At 42.5% G+C, this 20,692-nt stretch overlaps 1 protein-coding gene across 2 annotated transcripts; it reads left to right on the forward strand.

Moving 5' to 3' along the window:
* Window positions 1-658: 658 nt before the first annotated feature.
* Window positions 659-20,335, forward strand: LOC121296977 (endoplasmic reticulum-Golgi intermediate compartment protein 1). 2 transcript variants are annotated; one of them, XM_041222962.1, is made up of 10 exons: window positions 659-822; window positions 8,125-8,186; window positions 10,426-10,498; window positions 11,695-11,789; window positions 14,442-14,566; window positions 15,053-15,157; window positions 15,569-15,629; window positions 17,248-17,348; window positions 17,437-17,559; window positions 18,265-20,335. In XM_041222962.1, exons 1-10 carry the CDS (start codon window positions 803-805, stop codon window positions 18,370-18,372), a joined length of 873 nt encoding a protein of 290 aa, XP_041078896.1. In that variant the 5' UTR covers window positions 659-802; the 3' UTR covers window positions 18,373-20,335. The 2 variants fall into 2 exon arrangements, with proteins under 2 accessions (XP_041078896.1, XP_041078897.1); XM_041222963.1 differs by lacking the exons at window positions 10,426-10,498; window positions 11,695-11,789 and having other exon boundaries at window positions 666-822.
* Window positions 20,336-20,692: the final 357 nt, after the last annotated feature.

Raw genomic sequence — 20,692 nt, forward strand, 5'->3', positions numbered from 1 at the left:
CCACTGTAACAGGCTAAGAAACCCAGTAGTGGCAGAGCAGGTTTTTGATGCCAGGGTTCGGTTGTCCCTGAGGGTTGAGATTTACTTCAGTCTTGCCAGAATTATGGGACATGCAGCCTTGGGATTAGACAGGTGCTTTCCAGTGGGTTTGAGTAGCTCATTTCTGGGTGCTAGGCTACAGTGGAGTCCTGCCCCTTGACTAGAAGAAACAGGGCATCTAATATGATAGTGTTCCTCTTGCTGTGTCTCTCGATAGAACAAGCTTTATATATAAATAAATAAAGAAGAAAATAAGTTGTCAAAAAAGCAATCGATAAAGCACACTTTTTGAGCACCACAACATAACAGAAAATGTAAATAACAATACAACCAACAAAGAATACTGCAGTAATTGTAGCTGAAAAGCAGTGTTTTGCACAGTCACTTATGCATGCAGTAGTACTGTAGTCGCAGGGATATTTTCAGCAGGCTACAACTGCATAGTTTCTTCTTCCAGAACACTGTAGCACTTCAGTGTGTTTGAGTGGAACACAAGGAGCACACATCTACGCCAGCATGGGATACAAACAGAAATAAAAAAATAAATAAAAAAAAGTTATCCCAACCTTTAGGAGGAGCGGAAGTAGAATCACAGCCCTGCAGTTCCAGCAGCCAATGGAGTTCTGCAAAGCGTCCTAAGCTGACGTCACCCCCGGTGTGCTCTGCCGGCAGGATTGAAGAGAGAATTAGAGTTGCGGTCACTTTAATTTCGCAGCCCGAGTGACTTTATTTTTGTCCGATTGTCACAAATACAACAAACGCCATGGCTTTCGATGTGAGGAGGTGAGTAGTATGCGTGGTGCTAGGCCAGTCCAGTCGGTCCGGTGCATTGATTTGGCTATGCAGGCTTCAGTCTGTGTATTTCCAAACGAACTTAAAAACAATTTCAATTCAATTTTTTTTTTTTTTTTTATTATTATTTTTAATATTAATATTAAATAATTCTGTTATCCGTTTTGTAGTTGGCACTTACAATACGTCGCTGCTGTCCACGCCGTGATAACACAGTCCAGTCAGTATTTCACTGATGATGTGTCTGGTAAAGTGGTCACATTGCAGTGTTGCCCAAAGATGGTCGGTTGTGTGGTTGAAAACGCGTTCATTTTGCAAAAAAAAAAAAAAAAAAGAAATCATTTTTTGTTGTATTTGTTTCTAGCTCTTAAATTGTTACCTCTGGTTTTGTATTTGCTGGTGAAGTGCTGTGTTTTTTAGTCCAGGCCTCTGTGCAGGTCCAGTTACGTTTGTAGTTGTTCTAAACCTTACATTTTTTAAACAAGAACAGTTTCCATATCCACTTTGCCACGGCCTCCTTTATGCGTTGTGGAGTTCACATTGAGAACATCTGTTCTGTGGTTGAAATCCAAACTAGTAGGTAGTAGTGAAACTCTTAACAGTTGTCCCCTCTTTGCATTTTCTGGTGTTTCTGAAAGGGGGGTTTGGTGCTTCACAGTTCAAGGAGCTTTGTGGTAACATCTACTTTGCAATTCCAGTATCATTTCCTGAGAAGCCAGCTGGCTGTTGGTAAATCTCACTGCTATCTCTCAGACCCTCACCCTGGCCAGAGTTAGCTGTATTGACTCCTCCGAGGAACTGGCTGAGCAGGAATGGGAATAAGACTCCTGTTGCAGGGCACTTTGACCCATTCCAGGTTTTACTACTGTACCAGCTAGCCACAGTGTGTTGGTAACAAGCTCAGGGGTGTTCTGTTAAATCAGGAATGGATCAAAGTGCTGTGCAATGGGAGTCTTATTTCCATCCCTGAGGCAGAGAGCTGTGTGATACATCTGGGGTTTTCATACACTAGAATCAGTAATGCCTTGGATTTTACTGGTATCAATAAATCGCAGCCCTGCTTCAGAGCAGATAGGTGGTGTTTTAATATGTAGTAAATGGACAGTTTCTTCTCTTCATGCAGAAGCAGGGATGGATGTAAGACTGCCATTGCATAGCAGTTTGGTCCATTCCTGGTTTTGCAGTACTAGGAGTTTTACAGGAACAACCTGAGCTTGTTGCCTATGCTCTGTGGCTAATCAAGCTCGGACTGCTGTGTAATAGGGGTCTTATTTCTGCCCCTGAAACCTTGCCTGATTGTCAAACGAGTAGTCTACTTCTCCTGGTGTCTGGAGTGAAGCTTGTTTAATCAAAGCCTTATGATTATTAGTGTGCATTAGAATTGGTCAGTGCCCACTGCTAGTACACAGTCCTCTGCTAGGAACGCTGTACTGCTGGATACACTGAGCTCCAGGATCCTTATAGGAAGCAGGCAGTGCCACGTGTTCACTATTCTAGAATCTACAGCACAGGTGAGGGCTGGGCAACCTTTATTTCCTGGAAAGAGGTTGTACAGTAGGTTGCAGAGCATGCTACCTGCCCTTATACCCAGTGTGAAGTGTGCCTAGAACAGTAAGCACCTGTGCACTCACGCTCTATTAGTGAATCCGGTGGGCGGGAGAGGAAGGAATGCTGCCTGAATACAGTAGAACCTGGTGCTGCCTGCTGGAAGTCTGATTGGTAGAACAAGGGACATCATCATCCATCATCTTAGATCCCAGGCGCTGGGGAATCTGGAGCAAGCCATTGCAGTCTAGTTCCTTCGTACAGATACTGTGTCTGAGTCACACACTACATTAAAACAGCACTGGCACTAGATCACAGAAGTCAACTGTGGGGAAACTCCAAGTCGCATATCAAAAAAGTACTTTTATAGGTTAAAAAAGCATTAAAAAAAAAAAAAAAAAAAAACCTCAATGCCTTTCAGCTTAGTATTGCCTTCATCAGGGCCCAAGGCAGACAAAGGACAGGTATTCATTTCAATAACAAGCAAATTAGCAATCAGTTAGTTAAAGAGACAGGATTAATTAGAGAGAGTCAGTGAATTGTTACTATGTATGTATGTGTGTGTGTGTATGTATGTATGTGTGTGTGTGTGTGTGTATATATATATATATATATATATATATATATATATATATATATATACACACACACACACACACACACACACACACACACACACACACACACACATATATATATATATATATATATATATATATATATATATATATATATATATATATATATATATATTATTAGAAAGAGTTAAGTGAGCTCTCCTCCTCCCTGCTGTGTGCAGACTGGGTATATTGGAAGCTGGGAAGGGTGTGTGCATGTGGGGAGTCTCGCTGGCTGCTCCCCTTTTTGTACACAACTGGCAAATGATGCTAATTACAGCAACATCCTCCGTCTGGAACAACCCAAAGACAATGCTGTCAGTTACTGAGAGTGGATAACAGTATGCGGCCCTGAGGGGAAGAAGAATGCTGTAGGAATACATGCGCTGTCTCCTGTAGGAGTGATAAGAATTGTTGAAACTGGTTGATTTCATACTACAGTACTTTGTCTGTGCAGGGGCTAAACACATTGGCAAATGGAAAGGAAAGCACATGGTCTTGTGACACCTCCTCCTGTCACTCCCACAGTGCATCTTGTCCTCCCTGAAAACCACAACAAACAAAGAGACCACATTTCTGTTAAGCAGCTGAAGTGCAGTGGAGCACCGTGCCAGGTGGAAACGGGTCCCTGTGGTTCCTATGGGAGCAGTGCAATCAGAACACTAGCTTAAGCCTATTGCAGTACAGCACGTACAGAGCAGTGTACCTTTCAAAGGAGACCGACTTTACGCTACAGGAAAGACAAACACGCTATTTAAACACGCTTCACGGCTCGTTTCCAAAGGAATACGTTTACAAAGAAAGCTTTGCTTTAGGGGCAACCTCGCGATCCCTGGCAGTGAATTTACTTTGGAAATACACTTTAACATTCATTAAAGGGAATTGCAACTATAACCTGTAAACTACTGTATCCAACACTATAGGTCATTGTTGCTTTTTTGAGCTGGGGTGGACATGTTGTGTGGGTAGTGTGTGTGTTCTGTGAGGTTTAAAATGCTGGCTTTCAGATGCAGTAGCAGTTTTGGACCATCCAAGCTGTGTATCACTGTTACTGTAGGACTGCTTGATGCAATGTCTAATTTAAGCTCTGGTTTGATAAGCTTCCAATAAAATGTGTGATAGCTTCTGTGCTGACCTTTTTTCGATCCCAGATTCTTTCTGTACTGAGGTGCTGTAAAGTGGTTCTGCTTAGCACAACTATTCTGCTCCACTTTTTTTTTTTTTTTTTTGTTATATGTGCAGTATTACCAACGTAGGGATTGAAAATAAAACGTCCTGTGCAGAAATTCTGTACACATCTACAGCAGAACCTGTTGCACAAGTACTAGTCCTGCAGTGCAACTCCCTGAAATGAGCAATAGTGCTTGTTGAATTGATGGTTTGCAGAATGGCTGTCTGTGTGTTCTTGGTAACACTCCAAGCAGCAGGATCAATGTTCAAGCTGACTCTCCCACGTGGCCCTCGCATGTGGAAGAAGGGTGTAGCTGTTTTTCTTCCCAGTTTTCTTCTGTTCTGTAGTAACTTTCTCCTCCCCAGAATTTTTTCTGCACATGTTCCAAAGCACGCACTTCACCCTTGGAGCTAACTGCAGTACAGCGAGTGCCTGTGGAATTCACACACCCATACCCACACACCAATTCACACGTACTGCACAGCTTAGCTTCCTAACTTAACATACTACATTAAAAAGGAAAGAGTGCACATGCTGTTCTGTCATATATAGAATTACCATTTCCTGTACACTTAAGGGACACTTAATATTTTTTTAAAAATGTAATAGATATTTAAATTGGTGTGGTGCCTTTTTAAGACTAAGCCAGCTCTAGCAGAAAAGGTAATGCTCAGACGGGATGAGCTGATTTCAAGCACTACAGTACTGCACGTTCATTCTTTATCATTATAATTCATTTTTTAAAGAAACACACAAGCGTAAAAGCATACACCTGCCATATATCACTTGCTATTATAGTGCAGTAGCAAGGATGGAAACAAGACTCCCATTGCATAGCAGTTTGATCCATTCCTGGTTTTAATAAGTGTTTAAAGTGTTACGGTACACTTTGGCTAATCAAGCTTGTAGTAAAACCTGGAACGGGTGAAGTTGCTATGCAATGGGGGTCTTATTTCCGTCCCTGAGGAGGCTCAAGGTAATTGCTGTAGGCTCATAATGACGCTGTAAGAATGGAGTCACAGTGTTAGCTGATGATAGGAGCGCATGTGAATGGTGTGCAGATTGTTTTTAGCACTGAGGTAATAGCCTACAGGATTAAAAGTGACATTTTGAGGTTTGGATTGTTTATGTATGTAGGCTGCAGAGAACAGCATCGCCATGGATACAAGGCTCTTGATTAGAAATAGTTGAAGCTAATAGATGTGGGGATGGGGTGCAAGGTGACCTTGTGCTTCGTGCAGTGGGGCTGGGGCACAGCATGGCCCACTGGTTTGTTTGTTTTTGTAGCAGGAAACAGTAGTTCGATTTTGTTGACTTGTAAACTAGTTTTTGTGGGCTAGATCCTCGGTACCTTTCAGACATGTTGTTCCAGCCCGTCCTGTACGCTTTGCTCGGCTCAGGACTGGGAGGCAGCGAGGGCATTCATAAACTGGCTCCTGTCTGTGGAGTACTTTGCTGAAACAGACCAGGGACTCGGTAGCGGTGCCAATCTGTATTAATAATAATAATAATAATAATAATAATAATAATATTGTTATGTACAGCGCTTTGATGTGTTTCATTGAGGAAATAGGCATTACATAGCTATGAGAACATACCCAGGACAGTAAAGGGTTAAACTAGACTTTACAAATGTTTCCAGTGCCTAACAGATTGCTACTTTTAAGAACTTTTTTTTTTAAGAAAGGCTATGACCTTGTTTCAATAACACGTCTCCATCTGTAAACATTCCAATGCAGTGAATAGTGGTGCCCCTCCCCCTGCTCTCTTTTTTAGTACATACAGTTCACACTCCAGAGCACAGTTTGTCCTAAATGGGAGAAAAAAATCCTTCTTTCCTTTCTTTAGAACTGCCTGACAGCAGCTCTGTACTTTTGTATTTCCTGTGTTTTTTTTTTTTTTAATTTTTTTTAAGCTTTATTTGGCTGTGAGGTGCTTGATTCAGTTTCCTTATAAAATATCCAGTTTCCTCATCAGGGTGGAGTTTTTATATTTCTAAATAAGCAAAACCAGTGTTTTTAGGAACCTGAAGTACTGTACAGTACCTTGGGAAGCCCATGCCATGCAGCCAGCGCTTCACTAAACTGACTCGTTAACTGCTTCTGTGTGTGATCTCAAGGCATGGTGAATGGTTGTTTTTTGGTAGGTAGGGTGGCACTGATTCAGTCTGCCACGTAAGCAGGGCGTTATTTTTTATTTATTTATTTTTGGACGTTGACGTGTTCCTTTGTGTTACAGCCTGTAACTCCTGTACGTGTTTGGTGTGGCTTGCAAGTTGGAGCTGGTATAGTAGATGATGCCACTAGGACTCCGATCCACACTTCCCTGCTGGCTGGGTTTGTATGTGATAACCACAGGAGAATGCAGCCAGTGGCTGCTGCCTCAGTGTTCTATGGGTTTGATGTAGCGTGTTCATTCATTTTGCTATTTCCAGGTAAACATTGTATGAGACGCGCATTTAAAGCCACGTCGTTCAACATTCTCTTCTGTTAAAGCTGCCCCCCAGCTAGTAATACATCATGTTCTGCCAGTTCACAAAGTAAGAAGTTAGGAAACATTCCGTTCCCTCTGGTTTGAGACAATGGACTGTACAGTTTCAGTCTGCTGTGTTGTGGTGTACCTGCGCAGCATCGCCTCTATAGTACTGTGTGTGTTTGACAGGCCCCTGGTACTGTGTGTGATGACTAGGCCCCTGGTACTGTGTGGGTTGACTAGGCCCCTGGTACTGTGTGGGTTGACTAGGCCCCTGGTACTGTGTGGGTTGACTAGGCCCCTGGTACTGTGTGGGTTGACTAGGCCCCTGGTACTGTGTGGGTTGACTAGGCCCCTGGTACTGTGTGGGTTGACTAGGCCCCTGGTACTGTGTGGGTTGACTAGGCCCCTGGTACTGTGTGGGTTGACTAGGCCCCTGGTACTGTGTGGGTTGACTAGGCCCCTGGTACTGTGTGGGTTGACTAGGCCCCTGGTACTGTGTGGGTTGACTAGGCCCCTGGTACTGTGTGGGTTGACTAGGCCCCTGGTACTGTGTGGGTTGACTAGGCCCCTGGTACTGTGTGGGTTGACTAGGCCCCTGGTACTGTGTGGGTTGACTAGGCCCCTGGTACTGTGTGGTTGATTAGGCCCCTGGTACTGTGTTTCAGGATCCTTCTAACTGTTCCTCTGGTCTGCTGTGAGAACAGTGTTATCCAGCGAAGGGGCTGTGTTTGTGATCGAGAGCGGCGGGGTATGTACCAGGACAGGAAGTCTCACATTCCTCTCACGCTTGGGATTATGTCAGAGTGGATCATTTAACAGTGGAAGGATTTGAAGGGGGGGGGGAGGGTGCACGTGTTTCTTTTTTTTTTTTTCTACTTTTTGGACTACAAGCCAAAAAAGGACAGGGATTTGCGGAATTTAAATACCTTGGAGCCAGCGCAGCAATGGTGCATACAGTACTCGGGACAAATTACTTGCATTCATAACGTAAAAACCCCAAATCAGACTTCAAGGTAAAACAGAAAGAAACTAAGTCAAGTAGACAAATCTTTCAACTAGTACACCGAAGAAAGCACTAGATGAAATGTTTGTATAGTTGAATTCATTTCCTCTAGTTTTAGCTTTCAGATTACTTGCAATAAGGTAAAAAAAAAAAAACAATTTACCTGTACAGGACAATGAAGTGTACTTCACAGGTCTTGATTTAGATACCTACTTTGTTTAATTTGAGAAGTGTAAGTTTAACAGGCGGGTACTAAGCAATGTGACAGAGTAACAGACAGTAATACAGATTTACGGTATGATCTGATGAGGCTGGATTCAGGCACACAGCCAGACCCCAGCTCCTGGATGGGAAGGTGCCAGGCAACACGTACCACAGGGCAGCAGTGATGCTGCTGAGCTGCATGGGAACGGTCTGTGCTTTCACACAGTCAGCAGCACACTCTGTTTACTCTCTCGTCTCCCTGCTTCTTGTTCCTACAGGCTTGACATCTACAGGAAGGTGCCTAAAGACCTGACCCAGCCAACCTACACTGGAGCCTTCAGTGAGTACTGCAGTGCCCCACACTTTCATAATGATCACCAGCGCTGTCATTACCCTGTGCCTTAACAACGAGCACCTGTGTAAACAGTGAATCCTCCGCTCTGCAGCCCTGTCACCCTATTATAATGGTCAGTGAAGCATTGTCATGTCCACTGCACCATCACTAAAGACAAACAATAGGATTGCAAAACCAAGCGCTCATCTGCCCCCTGGTATTGATTACTAAGTGAGCGATGATGTCATAGTAGTAGTTGCTCGGTTGGTTTAGTCAGCTCAGCAGATTTTATGTCATGCATTGGAATAGGATTTCATAATGTTATTCAACTAGTTGCACCTTGGATTGTGTGTGAGTCATAGTCACCTTGGGTATGAGATGACTATTGGTGTCTGCACCTCCTGAGATAGGAGTGGCTTGTAGATTAATAGTCTGCTCATGCTACAGTAATACTCACATGCCACAGAAACAGCCCCTCCCATAGGCTAACCCAGATATTGCAAGAAAAGTCACACACCTCAGTGGAATGTAAATCCTTTCATCTGTAATCATCAGAAACCTGGATTAGGAAAGGTGTCTGGGACTCGCACATCAATAGGAATCAGAGTTGATGTTCGCACTGGACAGCTCCAAACCTTTTGGCGTGAACGTTCTAGCACGACAATACCACTGCATGCTTCTGTGCTGCTCTTTGGGGTATCTGAGCTGGTTTGAAGGGCTTTTAAACGTCCTGAATACAGTTCATTTAATATTCTTCTTTGTGCACATTTTTAAATTCTTCTCTTACAAAGTGTCCAACGTAAAGACGGTTCAACATATATTTAATTTCCACTGTAGCCTTGATGATGGCAGTCTCTTTGCCCTGATTTGATGAAAGTGGTTGTGTCTGGTGACCTACTTTTCCTTCAATACCTGAACCACTTTGATGTTTTCAAGGACTCTATACATGGGCATTTGTTGTGAGAGTCTGTCTGTCTTGATGACCTGCTTTTGCACTTGAGCAGACACCTGCAACTTACTGTAGTGGTTTGTTCTGCAGATGAGCGGCACTCCAGTCTCCATTTAATACACAAAGCGCATTGCAGATCACTTTACAGTGTCAGCGTCTTCTGCATTCACAGGTGCTCTGTTCTCCACCCTGTTCTCTTTATCTCCAAGCAGCACTGTGTTTAGAAGATGAGCCGACCTCGCGGTTCATTGCGTTTACTGATTGGTTCAGTCTCTTATTCAGAGAGCCATGGTGCAGCGGTGGTTGCATTACCTCACATTTTGGGGAGGCCTATTTCCTAGTAAAACAAAATGGATTGCATTCCTGAATTGTCACATGTGCTGCTGGAGACATGACTCGCTGTGTAAATCAGCAGCCCAGTAATACAATAGTGTTGTAAAAGGACCATGAGGAAGTGGTTCAGTGAGATAGATTGGACTGAGACTGCCTCTTGCCTCATGTGCTAATGACACAAGCTCACTCGGAGCATATGTTATAATCGTTAAAAAAAAAAAAAAAAAAAAAAAAAAAAAAAAAAAAGGATGCTTGCATTGTTGCATAATAACATTGGAATTTGTGACTGGTCTCATTGTGGGCTCCTCAGTTTTGAACTTTGAAAACATAATTTGCTTATAATATACCGAACATCAAAAGAAACTTATCACTATTATAACACTATTATTCATCCTTGACCATGACATACTTGAGTGATTGTGACTGAATAATATGCACTTAATGACTTAATTAGTGGGACAGTTTATTGGACACTGGATATGGAGTGATTTCAGCTGTTGAATTTCAAGCTTAAATAAAAGTAATAAAGAAAATCGCAGAAAAATAACAATATGCCACGCCTGTCAAGAGAGCAGCGCCTTCGTGCGATCGGCATGTTGGAGACTGGACTAAGGCAGCGTACTGTGGCTCACCATCTTGGGTGTTCACAGCCAGCAATTTCAAACCTGGTGAGACGGTATAACCAGACACACGCTGTCAACGACAGGCCACGAACTGGAAGATCAAAAGTCATAACACCGGCTCACGATCGACAGATCGTTTTGCAGCTCCTTTGTGTGTCAGTTGTTAATCAGCACAGTAAAAAGTCACTGCACCTGCTCTGAAACAGAGTTTGTCATTGTTCGATCACATCTAGTGAATTTTATCCAAATGTAAGTATGTTTCTTTTGATGCTCAAATATAAGTGATAATTTTTTTTTTGATTCTTGGTATATAATTGTATTTTTTTTTTTCCCTGCACAGTTTCCATTTGCTGTTGCCTTTTCATGCTTTTTCTCTTCCTGTCCGAGCTCACTGGGTTTATAGCCACAGAACTGTGAGTATGTCTGTCTTTTTATTTTAACCTGCCTGTTTTCTTTTAATATGGCTGTGTTGTAACAAATGCTTCACACTGATTGGCCCGTGAGCCCTGTCCTTTAAATATTTATACACCCATTCTCCACTGGTCAGGGCTTTCCTCCTGAGGCTGGCCCTCTGTTTTCAGAGCAGTGCCCGGGGTCTTGCTTGAAACCTCTCTTTATGGGTTATGGAAACTTCCCGGGTCTTCAGCCTGAATTCAGACCCCTGGCCAGCCTTCAATCCTGGACACCTCACCAGTGAAGATCTGAAACAGAGCCAGGATGTTAATCACACAGTGAAATTCCAACTTGATAGGGTTCTAGCACACAAGCGGCTGATGAACTAACCTTTTGTTACAACGGGAAATCGAGTTGCTTAATATTTGGTATTAACACAATGGAGGGGGGAAACAAGTGAATGAATGAATAATTGCCACCTCATGCACTAGTTCTTTCAAACTGTCTCGACCCTAAAGACAGACTTCCTTCAGATAACCAGTTTTTCCCTGTTTGAGATTTCTGTAATGGCGAGGATGTGAGTGACGGAAAGCGTGCCTCTTTCTCACCGCAAGCTTACATTACAGTGTCATTACACATGAGCTTATCCTTTTATACTTTGTAATTCTTTGGAGTATTTTTAACTGGTATCTACCTGTTCTGTTAATTTTCTCTACAACTATATTGTGACGATAACTTACTCTAATTTTGTTAACCGATAAAGTGAAGTCTAAAGGTAACTACTAATTCTACAAATGCAGTCCTTAAGATGCATTTGTGATGCCTCAATATAAAATATAAAACTGAAGCCTACAGATGATATATTTCTTGGTGTTTGACTGTCATGAAAATAGGAGATGGCAGTTTGAAGCCAAAACAAAGGATTACATTTTTTTTTTCTGTGAAGAAAAATCGATTTAGAATGTAGCAAATGACGTCAATACATTGTGTTCAGATTTTTTAGTTTCAAAGAAAAATGTATTCGGTACTGGGTTGAGTACAGATGTGTCAAATACAGGAATGCTTTATTTCCTTAACCTGTTGAACTGGCCACATTCATCAGTTGTGTTCATTAAAACATTTCCAGTCATGTGCTTGTGCGCTCAGAGTGTCTCAAGCTGTGCAAAGTGTTTCGCGTGCCGGTCATTTTTTAGAAGACTTTCTATTCTGTTTGCAGAGTAAATGAACTTTATGTGGATGACCCAGATAAGGACAGTGGAGGGAAGATCGATGTGAGTTTAAACATCAGTTTGCCCAACTTGAACTGTGATCGTGAGTATATCCATACATATATACATAGCTTATATCCATACATATGTACATTGCTGATATTAACTCTTGGAATGTGCTTGTTTTTGTTACTGTTTCATGTACAGTATGAGTAGGACTTGAATTTTCAGTTTTTATTTTCCAAATCTGTACCTCCCTTTTAAATGTTAATTAGTTGTTGTTAAGCTTTCTTTGCATCTTAATAAAGAGAACACAGCTAATTAAAGACTGGGTTGAAGATTATTTTATTCTTTGCTGCAAATCAAGGAGTTTTTAAGTGATGGTCTTGATGTCAGTGTACACTCCGTGCTGCGTGTTTTATGCTGAAAAGAAAATCTTTCGGGATAACCTGAGTGGGGAAAATAACAAAAGGACAAGGGTAAACTAGGCGAATGCAGGAGTGAAATGCAAGTGGGATCAGGGATGAGCAGTTAACATCATTTTTCACGTCTGTTTGATATAAGAATAAGCTAAATGACTCCGGATCAGTCTCGATATGAAGGTTAAAAACGAGTGACACTGTTTTGTAACGAACGAGTTTAATTAGGAAACAGAATCGACTCAATGAGCTTAAAGGGACATCAAAAATAAAACCAGAAAACTTCAAGCCCTAAATATCAAGGTCTAGTGTCAGTTTTCTTTTTATTAAAAGGATACTCCCATCTGTTCTAAGGTGTATCAGTGAGAGTAACAGGAGTCAAAGTTCTGAATCCAGATTTCCTTTGTAGTTGATGTCCTCAATGCTTTGGCTCTCCGGTATGTTGGTCTGGCACAGAGATGTTCTGTTTTTGTAAGTTATTTGCTCTCTGAAGTGTCTGGCAGAGCTCTGCACTGCTGTCTCCGTTTACCCAACTGGCTTGGAGACCAACTGTGTCCCTGAGCAGAAATTCGTAATCGCTCATTTCTAATGCATTACATAGGCTAGCAAATATTCATTGTGACAAATCGAGGTGTGCAAGTCTGAACACACCCATGCCTGCTGTAAGAACATGAACCAGCCAACACACTCGCCTCACTGACATTTTCACATACAGCTGGAGTCATTTCCTGTTGGCACATTTGTTTGAAACTATCTTAACTGAGAGAGATTGTACTGCACAATTTAAGTTCTTGTTCCTTTTTTTTTTTTTAAGAACTTCTTGGAAATTTAAGAAACCGGAAAAATGTTGAAAGATTATTTGCTTACAGCTCCGCTTGAGTTTGCATGCTGTCACAGTGAGACGTTCACTCGGGCGATACCATGATTGATAAAAGTGACACGTTTATTAAAGTCCACCTACTGCACCAAAATCTGCCCCTTTAGTAAGTAACCAAACGTTATGAATGAATTCCAGTAATATCCACGGCTGTGTTTGTACAGTCTCTCTGTGCTTGAGAGAGTCCCGGGGCTGTGATTCTGGGAGCACTGGTTTAAGTTTCAAACCCTTTACTGCTGCCTCCACACTGTCGGTTTGAGATCTTATTGGATCGCAGGGTAGGGAGCTGGGTAACTCTCCCATGCCCCAGCAGTCTTGTCCGGGACGGTCCTACAGCTACCTGCTTGCTTGTAAACTCTTGGTTTAGGTTGCCTCAGTGTTGTGGATAATTTCCGCAGCCCGTCTATGTTGTTACAGGATTATTTGCATGGTGCTGCTGTTTACACAGATTTCCTACGTTTCCTATGCATGCTATTGTTGTTGCTCAAGTAGGGAATGAATGTGGGCTTGTGGATTATTATTATTATTATTTATCATACGCTCTGAGCCTTTTTGAAGGTTGTTCCAAAAGCCTCAGTATTCTTTTATATATGTTACTGGGTAACCTTTTCTTTAAGATTGCTTGTACTTCTGAATTTCCTCTACAATGGGAAAGTCAGAGGTCTTGCACAGCCTCAGTCTCAGCTGTGGGATTCAGTGGAGATGGAAGGACAGCTGTGCTCCGCTGGCATGCTTTCCTGTGCAAGCTCCTCCATAGTAGAGCTAAATTGAAGTGTTCCCTTGTGAGCGCTCAGCGATCTGTCATTGGGGTGCCGGAAATGGCAGTGTGCAGGAGTACGACTGGGTACGCATTGGGGATTGTTCTCTTGGCCCCGTTGAGTACGGGCAATTGAGAGGGTGTGTTGCAGAGAAATGTCCAGTGTTCTGGATGAAAGAGAGCATGTTGAAATCCAAGAGCAATAAGAAACTCTTCTGTGTACTTTCACATCCTGGTATAAACTGAAACACAGAGAACTCTGTACAGGGAGTTCAGAAACAGACATTTCAACATACAGTAAAGGAGGAGAATCTGGTAAGGCTAAAACATTAAGTACCAATAAATCATGAAAGGGGAACTTTGGGGTAATAGACCAATACAATCTGGTTGCTCTGAGATCCTGCCTGTTGCCAGTGTTCTGTTATGAACTTGCTGGTTTGACCATCAGATCCCCCAGTACACTATTCTCTGAAATGCATGTATCTGTTGAAAAGGGCTTCTTTAATCTGAATTGAGGTTGATTGCTTATAGATCTACCTCATTTCTATTTGCTGTAGTGATTTTGCTGCCCTGATTCCCAGTGCTGATTGGTTCTTGTGTTGTTGGTGTGCTGGCTCCCAGTCTTTGAATTTGCTGGCTGTATTGAGCATTGCTGTACAGTGAGCTCTGTCCTCACAGCACCTCTGTGTTTTTTGTCGCCAGTCGTTGGGTTAGATATTCAGGATGAGATGGGCAGACACGAGGTGGGTCACATCGACAACTCCATGAAGATCCCTCTGAACAACGGCTATGGCTGCAGGTTCGAAGGGAAGTTCACTGTAAACAAGGTGAGACGATGACTCTGAGGCAATGCAGGTCCGAACCCAGCCGCCAGCCCAGAACCTGAATCGGATACAAAGTAAAGCTCGGTCCTTCAGCCACTTGCCCAGTATACTGCACTGTGTTTATCGATTACTAGTTTCCAAGTCTTTAATACTTTAACCCCCTTATCCTCTGTTGCTTTGTTTTTCCTCAGGTATTTTAACTCTTTCAGCACTAGGCAACTAGATAACCAATAATGTTTTACAGCATGTTTTAAAAACCCTTATTGACATTAATCTTAGCGTACCTAAGGTAACATTACAGTAGATACAGTAATACAAGACTTGAGCAAATCGGGGTCTGTGAAACCAGACATTGGCGTATTTCTACTGAAGAATTACAATCGATAATTATCGATAGATCTATAGCTATGCCTGTTTATTTACTGGTCAGCTATTTTGCAGTTCTCGTTACTACAATACTAGAGCGGTTATCTTTGTTTTTTTCCCTAGGTACCGGGTAACTTCCACGTATCGACCCACAGTGCCACGGCTCAGCCACAGAGCCCTGACATGACCCACATCATTCACAAACTCACCTTTGGAGAGAAACTGCAGGTGAGGTAATCTCTGTTCACACTCGCCACACAGGGGACCGTTTACCTGTAGGGTTTGCATATATAAATTAATCTGCAGTTAGTATCACAGGCCGTGATGGGCAGTGATCTAACCTAATGTTACTGTGGGTAAAGCAGCCTGTGGTTAGTGCTATCCTTGGTTTGTGAAACCAGCCCCCTATAATGGCTTCATGTTTTCAAGTTCAGTTTTATTGTTCATGGAATCAATGAAGGAATCTGTACAGTGGCACACAACCCCTCGTGGTTTTTATTATTTATCGGTCTATTCCGGTTTTTTATTTAAACTTTTTTTATTGTACCATTTCTATTGTATTATCCCATATTTGGATTTTCATTTGGGACAAAAAAAAACCCCCACCTCTCTTCATTGCAGTGTGTGTTTGTATTGCAGGTGCACACTATTCATGGAGCCTTCAATGCCTTGGCGGGATCCGACAGACTGGCATCCAACCGTACGTACAACTCAAGCCTTGTTCAGAATCTCACCCTGTTAAAGGAGCTCTTTACTGGTGATGCATCCCTGCAGTTCTCTCATTCAGAATCTCACCCTGTTACAGGAGCTCTTTACTGGTGATGCATCCCTGCAGTTCTCTCATTCAGAATCTCACCCTGTTACAGGAGCTCTTTACTGGTGATGCATCCCTGCAGTTCTCTCATTCAGAATCTCACCCTGTTACAGGAGCTCTTTACTGGTGATGCATCCCTGCTGTTCTTTCATTCAGAATCTCACCCTGTTAAAGGAGCTCTTTACTGGTGATGCATCCCTGCAGTTCTCTCATTCAGAATCTCACCCTGTTACAGGAGCTCTTTACTGGTGATGCATCCCTGCTGTTCTTTCATTCAGAATCTCACCCTGTTACAGGAGCTCTTTACTGGTGATGCATCCCTGCAGTTCTCTCATTCAGAATCTCACCCTGTTACAGGAGCTCTTTACTGGTGATGCATCCCTGCAGTTCTCTCATTCAGAATCTCACCCTGTTAAAGGAGCTCTTTACTGGTGATGCATCCCTGCAGTTCTTTCATTCAGAATCTCACCCTGTTAAAGGAGCTCTTTACTGGTGATGCATCCCTGCTGTTCTTTCATTCAGAATCTCACCCTGTTACAGGAGCTCTTTACTGGTGATGCATCCCTGCTGTTCTTTCATTCAGAATCTCACCCTGTTAAAGGAGCTCTTTACTGGTGATGCATCCCTGCAGTTCTCTCATTCAATCTCACCCTGTTACAGGAGCTCTCTACTGATGATGCATCCCTGCAGTTCTCTCATTCAGAATCTCCCCCTGTTACAGGAGCTCTTTACTGGTGATGCATCCCTGCAGTTCTCTCGTTCAGCAGCAGCCACCTATTAAAACACTGTAACACATCTGTTAATTGTAAATTTTGACATGCGGCCGCCCCATTGATTAATGTATGTTTCTTCAGTACTCTTTTACACTAGAGTGTCTGTAGCCAGTACAGTAAGGGGTGAGGCGGAGGAGGAGTGTAATGTCTCTGACTTGATTCTGTCAAGTCCTCCATAATCACAAGACAGCCTCTGCTGAAATCACCTTCTTTAATTCACTGCATTGTCCAGAGCTCTGGGCAGGGTGGTATCTGTTATGTGATCCCGCTGATGTCTGTACATAATATTAGGGAACAATACTACAAATAGTTAACTGTTTAACACTGATCAAATGCTGGATGAAGCCTGCTGGTTTTTAAAATGTAGAAAAAGTAGTGGATGCCATCTATTGGTCAGATCTTGCAATGCCTTTAATAAAAAATAAATCACAGCGAATAAAAATGAAAGAACTGGACAGATGAAAAGGAGGCAGTTTGCTTCTCATAAATGTTGTCATTAGTAAATCTGAATCTTCACTCTAGTAGGATCTTGTCTTATTCCCTCCCCTTCCCCGCCCAAAAGATGCAGCAACGACTCTGAGGTTATGGACAGGCAGACAGTGTAGTTTGTCCAGCCTGAGTTTTATGCTTTTTGAAGAGTAAAACCGGATTATTCTGTTGGCAGCTCCTGCTGTAAGAGATGCCTTCTCATGTTTGAACCTTGGATCAATCTTCCCTCTCTCTCTCTGCAGCACTTGCGTCCCACGACTACATCTTAAAGATAGTGCCCACTGTGTATGAAGACATGGCCGGCAAACACAGGTTCTCCTATCAGTACACTGTGGCCAATAAGGTAAGAATGCATTGTGTTCACATTGTGTAAATGCAAACTTCTCTGAAAGCAGTGGCTGAAAAGTATAAAGTTATGTTCTCTCCGGCAGGAATACGTGGCTTACAGTCACACAGGCCGCATCATCCCGGCTATCTGGTTCCGCTATGACCTGAGCCCCATCACTGTGAAGTACACAGAGAGACGGCAGCCCCTGTACCGCTTCATCACCACGGTGAGTAGAGTACCAATCAGCTGCACATGAACCAGGTCCTGCGTTCACATTGATACTGGATTCTCTTTACTCATTGGAGTGTCTGGCTCTCTGTACTGTTTAGATTGCTCTTTGTTGTGCTGGCTCTCCTCTTTGCTGTGTTGAGTTTGCTGGCTCTCAGGACTGCAGTACTGAATCCTCTTTGCTATCATGAGTTTGCTGGCTCTTAGATCTGTAGTACTGAATCCTCTTTGCTGTGTTGAGTTTGCTAGCTCTCGGATCCCTGAGGCTGACTTGTGGAATTTGCATGGTCCATTTTTTCTGTCTCTGACACAGTATTGCTTACCGGAAGGTTTCAGTTTACTTTCTGCATAACGTTGACTCAGGTTTTGCAGCCCGATCCCAGCTGTCAGGTGACTGATCGCTTCTGACTTGTCATTAACCCCCCCCCCCCCCTCCGGCTGTGCCTCTCTGACTCCATGGTGACCCGGGGAGAGTTCTCTTGCGTCTGAAAGCACCGTGTGGCAGCTCTCTATTGGGAGCCTTATAATAATATTGATTGGCCCTTGGGAGGCCACTGCATTGCCATTAAATCTTTATCTGGAAACAGGAGTTTGTGAGCCTCTAACCTTACAGGGTAGCTTTTTAATAATTATTTAGCAGTCCTTAGTAATTACTTCATTGTGTGTGTGTGTGTGTGTGTGTGTGTGTGTGCTCTTTCTGCAGATCTGTGCCATCATTGGAGGCACCTTCACTGTGGCTGGCATCATCGACTCCTGCATCTTCACTGCCTCCGAGGCCTGGAAGAAGATCCAGCTCGGGAAAATGTCCTGAGCATGCAGCGCTGGTTGCACTTGTCCTGCAGGGGGCAGGAGAGGCCCACAAACTCATCGTGGCGAGATTCATTTTTATTATTTATGCGTCGTGGGGACCGAAAAGCACCAGTTTCCAAAACACGTACAATTCGATTTTCTGTTCCCAATGCAAAAAAAAAAAAAAAAGATTAATAGGAGTGTTTTTGTTTAGTTTTTTAAAGTTCATTGTATCTCGTCTCTTCAGTGTGTTGCAATATCAGTCTCTCAGTTTGCAGAAGTAGGTCCCAGCTCACCCTCAGCTCACTTGCAGAAGCCACTTTGAACAGGTTAAGAGCTCCGGGAAAGAAGACAACAGCAGAACTATCCAACAGAGTGCCTCTATGTGTGGAGATCAGGAGCGAGCTGCATGTACAGGGCTTGGACAAAGCATTGGAAACACCTTGCGATATGTAGCACACCCATAAAGTATTGATTGTGTATGCCGTTCAGAAAAAAATCAATTCGGCTTCAAATCTCACCCCCAGCTTCCCAGAAAGAAATCCTGGAAAATGGCCATGTGTTTCCTCCAAAGCAGTTGAAATAGTCCCTCATGTTAAACCAGGTCTGTCCTGGGAGTCCAGAGTATGTGTTTTCTAATTTTCAGTCCAACCCCTGTAATGTCCTGCAGCATGGAGGATTCATGGCATTCCCAGCAGAAATGCTGCTAATGCTGTTTCCACATACCTTGAACAAAAGTATTTGGGTGTCAACTAATCCTGTTCCAATTATAGCTTGACATTAAATTGTTTTTCGATTGTTTGGACTTGGTATCCATGGAGGTGCAAATGGAAAAAGTCATGAACTTTGTTTCTTTTTGTGGAAGGGGGTGCGGTCATACCATGTACTGCTGGGTGAACCTTTTTCTCTGAGGTTTGTACCATAAATAAATCTAATGTACTCCACTGTGTTGCTCTGTGCTGGCTCACTCAGCTGCAATCTGACTTCACTGTCTTGATGCCTGGAGTTTTTCTGTTTAAATGTGTGGTTATATTTGTGAGGGGAGGGGGTAGGGGGAAAAAAGAATCATTTTGAACTGGGGCGATTGTGTGTTCTTTTATTCAAGTTCTGTTTACCCACGCTCACCTTTGGTGAATGTTGTTTTCTGTGCCGCGTCTGATTTTGGTGCAAGTTTGACACTAGCAATCAAGGCAATTGTGATTGTGCCATTTCACAAAATTCCTGCTCTGTTTTTCAAGGGAAGTCTGTCTGACACACTGTACCTCTGTACAGTGTACCTCTGTGCAAGTGATAATTAGTGATAGCTTTTATTTTTGTTTTGTTTTAAGAATACCCAAATTCAGCAAAAGGTGTAGCAAAACAAACTGGAGCTCTTACAAAATGACCTGTCCTGTTCATTGCTGGGAATGTTGGACTGAAACCCACACGCGAGTCTGTTTACAATCCATCCCTCTAGCAGGAGCACACAATGCAACTTCATTTCTGGTGTGTCCTAAGTCATTTACCAGTTTTACAGATTTGTTTTCTTTCCTCCACGTCGTATCTTCTCCTGCGATGTTTAAAAGACAACCTCAATGTGTTTTAGATGATATAAAATACTGGGAATTTCACTCAGGAGGATTTAGTTCTGCTGGGAGGATTGAGGATTGAACATTAAACAACAGAACCAACTTCCACACTTTTACACTTCAGTCTTCAATGAGTTGCATTCAGTGTATTTTACCACTGCAATAAAGATGCTAAATACAGTATATCAATTTGAAGTCTTACACCCATCTATAACTACCTCCAGTAAAAAAGATAGGCTCGCAGTCAACCAATGTTTCAACTAGTGCCTTTAAACTTTTAATGTTTGCTGTTTGCAAACACTGCATACGAAGTCATCGTCAAACTGAAAACTGTTCTGTGGAATATAGAAAACTGCATCGTTCTGCACTGTACCCAATAAAGACTTGGCTATGTCATCTGTTTTCTGTCAAGATTCAGAAAAAACTACTGCAAAAAATAAAGAACTGAGTGGGTGTACTGCTTCAAACTGCAAGTATTACCTTGGACATACAGCTCTGTGGAGACTCGGAAGGACAGCTGGGAGATGTTCCTAGCCGTCTGTTTTTCAGGATGAGTTCAAGGACACTTCTGTTTCTATTTCTAGTGTTTTTATAGGTGTTATATAAACTGAACCAAAAATATACCCCCAAAAAGATTTGTGTATGTATGTGTATGTATATTATATATATATATATATATATATATATATATATATATATATATATATATATATATATATATATATATATATATATATATCTATTAGTGTTACATTATTTCACATAAAAAAATTA

Source organism: Polyodon spathula, chromosome 22 (assembly GCF_017654505.1).
Source record: "Polyodon spathula isolate WHYD16114869_AA chromosome 22, ASM1765450v1, whole genome shotgun sequence".
Classification (NCBI taxonomy): domain Eukaryota; kingdom Metazoa; phylum Chordata; class Actinopteri; order Acipenseriformes; family Polyodontidae; genus Polyodon; species Polyodon spathula.